The sequence below is a fragment of the Diabrotica virgifera genome, chromosome 6, assembly GCF_917563875.1.
Source record: "Diabrotica virgifera virgifera chromosome 6, PGI_DIABVI_V3a".
NCBI lineage: Eukaryota > Metazoa > Arthropoda > Insecta > Coleoptera > Chrysomelidae > Diabrotica > Diabrotica virgifera.
This window is the reverse complement of record NC_065448.1, coordinates 51,854,216-51,860,215: the sequence shown is the minus strand read 5'-3', so window position 1 is coordinate 51,860,215 and position 6,000 is coordinate 51,854,216. Positions and strand designations below refer to the sequence as shown.

The 6,000-nt window shown below is 33.8% G+C and overlaps 1 protein-coding gene across 1 annotated transcript in view; it reads left to right on the top strand.

The window, feature by feature from the left end:
• The first annotated feature begins 233 nt into the window (after positions 1 to 233).
• LOC114325903 (ubiquitin-protein ligase E3A) overlaps positions 234 to 6,000 on the top strand; it is a 134,490-nt gene continuing 128,723 nt past the window's right edge. Inside the window, exons 1-2 of the mRNA XM_028274050.2 lie at positions 234 to 518; positions 717 to 894. Of these exons, the coding sequence (XP_028129851.1) occupies positions 475 to 518; positions 717 to 894 (222 nt within the window). The 5' untranslated portion in view covers positions 234 to 474. The remainder of the gene's footprint in view (positions 519 to 716; positions 895 to 6,000) is intronic.

The following is a 6,000-nucleotide window of genomic DNA, read 5'->3' as shown; positions in this document are numbered from 1 at the left end:
TGCGCATGCGCCCGGATCGTAGGTTTTAACATATAATAATTCACCCTCATATCGCGCGCAAAGAAGTATAACTTCAAAAAAATTTTTTCGTCTGTTTCGATGCACCCTATTGGTCACCCTAGTCCTAGTCTATACTTTTTTGCTAATTTAAAATTGCCGCTGTTTGTGAATTCAAAAACACCTCAAAAAAGCAAAAAATGTCCTGTCACTTCATATCTGTCAGTCTGTCTGCTGTCAGTGTCAGTGGTGTGTTGCCAACGTAATAAGTAGAATTAAAAAAATCAACATTACACACCATAAAATATTTTTAAAAAAACCTTAAATCAGGAATAAAATCATCAAGAAAGCAATAAAATAGTGAAGCTACTGTATAACATTTTAACCAATGCTTACAATACCGCTTGAATGATCTTTTGTGAATGTTTTTGGTACATATTTTATTTTTTAGTTTAACCAAACGCAGAATCGAATTCTATGAACTCTTCAGATAAAATAACTGACCCAGACGAAGCTTCCAGGTAAGAATATTATTAAAAGAACAATTTAAAAGTGTTTTGTTAAAGGATCTTTCTAAAAATATTGATTAACTGTTGGTTCATTTAGGTTATGTTTGTTATGTCAATCTTGAATGTCATCACAATATTTCCTTTCTTTGTTTGGGGTTTTAGGGGGTGAATTAAAATGTATTCGTGAATAATTTTTGAAAATACTTTTAGGAATAACCCAGAAGCATCGTCGAGTAACGTAAACAACGAAAAAACTTCTACTGACAATAAGGACGAAGTTATGAAACGAGCTGCTGCAAAGAAACTTATTGAGAGATACTTCTACCAACTTACTGATGGCTGTGGAAATCCTCATTGTGACAATCGCTACTGCGCTTCTAGTGGTGAAGTAAGTTATCACTTATATTAGTCATTTTTTCTTAAGTAAGTTTCAGGGCAAAAGTAATTTTGTTGACAAGGTCAGTCACGCAGATTGTAACTATGTGTTACTTCAACCAACTTAAATCGAATTACCTACCTGTTAATTTAAGTGGTTTTATTCAAATAATATTCTATAGTGAATACAGTAGAACCTCGATAATCCTTAAGCAGATTATCCATGCCACAATGTTCCATTACTCGTTTTATTGAAATAGTGTCATTCAACGCAAACTCTATACGCTCAGGGGAAATGCATAATGAAATATCGATAACAACAGTGGTCAGAGAATCAGTGGAAATCACTGTTCATCTGCTGATGCTGTGTGTTACTTCCAATGTGTGGGATTTAGTTGCATGGTAGAGAAGAGTCGCTGCTCTGCTATAGTCTTAACACCTGTTTTCAAAATGGCCATAACCATTAAAATTAAGGATTTTAAACAGAAGTGAAAATGTGGTCACATCATTATGACGAATCTATGAAGTTGGGAAGATCTAATCAATATCAGATTTGATCAACAGTTAACCAGTGATGAGTTTCTGAAATGCCAATTATTGTAAAATTACATGATCGTGGAAAATCAATTATATGTGATATGGTTTTTATTTATTTACATATTTATTTATTGACGGGATACGAATATGACAAAAATTGGCAATGCAGCCATATAGAAAAAACAAATATTAAATAAGATTAAAATAAGATAAAGCACATCGATGGCTTAGTGTGAAAACCTCGTATCTCATTAAATTATAATTTTACAGGAGAGGCAAAAAACTGATTTTCTGCATAATATAACCTAAAAACAAAAACTGCTTTTATGTATTTTTAATTTGAGCACATTGAGACAACTATCTGATATTGGCTTAGAGCTAAAAGTGTTAAATGTTGCTATTAAATTGGAAATACAAATATTAACTATGAAAAACACGTAAATAACCTTGCAGTATATAGAGCCTTTGCCCAAGTAACTATGATAACCTCGTATATCTTGATATATGTGGTTTTCATCTCAAATGAGATTGTGTATATTATTATTTACGAGGTTTTCATTTTTCGTAGCTTATTGCACACCTCCAAATACTAGGTTGATACAGTACAAATCTTTTGATTTAAGGTTCATAAAATGTTTCTGTATGCAGGACTACCTCTTGTTGTTCACAAAAACATTTCTCCAAGTCGAATCCCTCAAACAAACACTTCAAATTAAGTACCAAATTCTTGGTTATAAATATATGTGGTATTCACACTAAATCAAGAGAGCAATTGATATACGTGGTTTCTTTTTTCGGCTGTAGAAAATAGTCTAGTGTATTTGGATTTTTTCTAACAGTTGTAGATCGTGAGATACAAGGTTTTCAAACTAAAACCACCAAAATGTTATTTTCGAAAAAAAAATGAGATACGAGGTTTTCACACTAAGCCATCGAATAACAATATAAATCACCTAAATTACAAACATTTTTTTACACATTGTCTACAATTATTGTGTTCGGAAGCGCACAGCAACAAATCGAAGTATATTCTATTTCCATTCAGAATGATTCTACTAAGTGGAGAATGCCTACCAAAGTTGCAGCGATGAAATTTAATTGCAAAATTTTTAGATGATCTAGTGACTCTAGAGGGAACATTAAAATAAATTAGAGACAGTAGATCATTGCAATTTATTTTAGAATTCAATAGTTTACTTATGTAGAAACAAAACATCAGTATAAATCCGTCTAGAAGATAGCTTAGGAAGGTTTAATGTATTTCTAATTTCTGAGTAGGAATGGTCAATTAAAGGTTTGTGTAATTTAAAACTTAAATACCTAATGAATTTATTTTGAACTTTTTCAAGCTTGGCTGTAATATGGACTTCATAAGTGGGTGACCAAACAACTGAGCAATACTCGAGAACAGATCTAACTAGGGAAATATAAATCTAGAAGTTCTGATAATGAAGACATTTTAAATGCCTGGTTATTCACGTAATCAAAATGAGCCCAAAAATTTAGTTTGGAATCTAATTGAACACCTAAATCTCTCACAGTTGATACAGCCTTCAGTGGTTCGTCATCTAGTTTGTAATTATAAAAGAAGCTGTTAATTCTTCTACAGAAACTAATAACGTGACATTTTCCAACATTAATGCTCATTTGGTTTAATTTGCACCATGCCATAATTTTATTAATATCAATTTGAAGTATTTCACAATCTGAGATGGATTCGATAATTCTAAAGATTTTTAAATTGTCAGCAAATAGCAGAAATTTAGAGTTAATTTGAGATTTAATGTCATTAACAGATATATTAAAAAGGTTTAAATATATTAAAAAGGTTTGGTATTAAAAAGATTTCAATCCAGGAGCTTGGAAGAGTAAGGGCGAACTTACTGTGCGAAGATGTAGATGCTGTTGTCCTTACACTTCGTCCTGGTGCCTTTGTTTCGTGCACCAGTCATAGGTCGCTGGTTTTCCCCTTGGGAAACTGAATTTTCTTTCCTTAGGGAAATGGTTTCACTTTTTCCATACTTATGAAAAGGACCACCCAAAGCTTTGGGACAAATGAAATATGCAAAAAGAACGTTTTTACTAAGTCTATTTACTAAAAATAATTACAATAACGAAATTTTGGATGCCAATAGCTTGCTTCCAATAGCTCAATAAACGCACTATGGGCACGAAAACATAAAAAGAATTGGCACTAGTTACTCAACACGTATTAAAGAGTCCGGTTTGCGCGGAACCGAGAGCGTTGAGCTACCACTTTTCAACTGTCCCGTCTGGCTCTTGCAACTGTACTCTCGTCCGAACACAGAAACTCCCCCAACCACCTTTTATCGCAACCGCCTTCCTTGACCTTCAGACTTTCCTTTTTTGGTTAAAGTTTACATCAGCCGTCTTTCTCGTGAATTGGGCTGGTTGGGAATTTGGGATAAAAAAGGCTGAGAGATAAGAATTTCTAAATATGTACTGTCATTGTTATAATTCTTAAGAACACATTAGGATTATATTTAGAAAGTTAGTTTGCAAGCAGGTATCGGCATCCGTACAGATAATTGAATTTTAGGAAAAAATTTAAAAGTCTATATCAGTGGTGCTCAGACTTACACTGCGTGGGATCTACCACATAACTGCAAGCGTCCAGCGATCGACTGCCAGTAAAAAAAAACAATTTTGAAAATAAAAAACTTTATTGCACGTTTCAGTTTGATAAAAGTTGTAACTACAGATAGTTATAATTAAAGTCATGTTTTTCATCTTAATTTTATTTGAATGTTGATGCTTGGCACTGCATATCCTCCACAAGTTTTTGCATATAGGACATACGTAATTACTGAGGACCAAATGTAAGCATGATGAGAGATGTTCGTCAGCCGATTCATCATCGGGGCTTTTCATTCCGCATGGAGTGGCATGGAATGTTTGCCGCTCTTACTAAGAGCTCACTGATTCGCTTATTGCGGTGAATCACTCGGCATTCCACTTGTGTGTTGTCAAAGTTTGTTGTATGACTTGGTTTTCGTTACAATTTTCTTCCATTAATTTTAATATGTGCATAGTTCCCTCCAGTTTCTCACTTCCAGAATTTTGATATCTCTCATGACCTGGTCCTCCCATCTCTCTCTGGGTTTTCCCCTTTGTCTTTCAGTTTCTGGTTTGCATCTGGTGATCTTCTTAATCTTAGTCTCTTCATCTCATTAATAAATCTAACTATATCTTCTACCTTCATTATGTCTCTTAGTTCATGGTTCATTCATCTTCTGATTTCTCCGTTGTCCATTCTTATCGGGCACATAATCCGTCTGAGGATTTTCCTTTCGAATATTTTCAATTTTTCTTCATCTGTTTCTGTGAGGCACATTGTCTCAGCTGCGTACGTAACTACTGGTCTGATTGCAACTCTGTATATTTTTAGTTTTGTATTTCTGGATAAGTTCTTGTCCTTCATTATCCTACGATATCTCTAGTATGTTTTGTTGCCTGCTAGTATTCGCTCCATTACTTCTTCACTTCTCTTATTTTGGCCATTTACTACTACTCCCAAATATTTGAATTGTTGAATTATTTCAAAAGTGTAGTTTTCTATTTTGATTTATCTCATCCTGTTAGCTTCTCTTCTAGAGCAGAGTAGGTATTTTGTTTTTCCTTCGTTAATTTCTAGACCTCTTTTCTGTGCTTCTTTTAATCTTTCCTTATTTCTCCCATAAGAACTATATCATCTGCATATGCAACTATTTGTGTTGAGAAGTGGGCTATAGTTCATTTAATTTTGCTGGCCTTGATTGTACCTCCTACTGGTCAGCCGATTAGCCTACTTTAATTTCACTACCTATATTTCAGATTCAGATTCGGATTCGTTTATTCATGTCAATAACACAAGTGTTTAACACATGTCAAATAAAATTACACAAAGATTTGGACGCAATACAAATTAAAAAGATGCACAATACAACTAAGAGTATTAATAACATTAAATACTAACATTAAAATCACATTAAATTTGATTACATTAACAGTGGACATTGCTTAAAGTCATAAAATCCTAAAATTTAAATGCAAGAAATTCCTCATTACTATAAAAAACATTTTCTAACAAAATATCTTTAATTGTACTCTTAAATTGATTTAATGGAAGACACTTTAAACTATCTGGAAGTTTGTTGAAAAATTTAATAGCCCAGTATCCTGGCCCAGTTTGACACCTCCTCAATCTCCAGTAGGCTGGTACAAGATGGTGTTTATATCGGGTGTCATGTTGGTGTATGTTCTCATGGGTTTCAAAGTGCGCCCCTCCCCTCTTGATAAACATTAGGTTCTCAAGTATATATAGAGATGGAACAGTGAGAATTCTTAGGGACCTATATGCTTGCCTACAATCATCCCTATACCAAAGACCAGCAAGAACTCTAACTGCCTTACGCTGCCAACCAAAGACTGTCAACATTTCTGCTGAATGACCCCAGACTAAAATGGCATAGGCTAGATGAGACTGAAAAATTGCATGGTACACTGTTATTAAGACTTTATGTGAAACATTAGATGCCAGATTCCTGAGTACAAACAGATTTTTTGCTAGCTTTTTACTTAG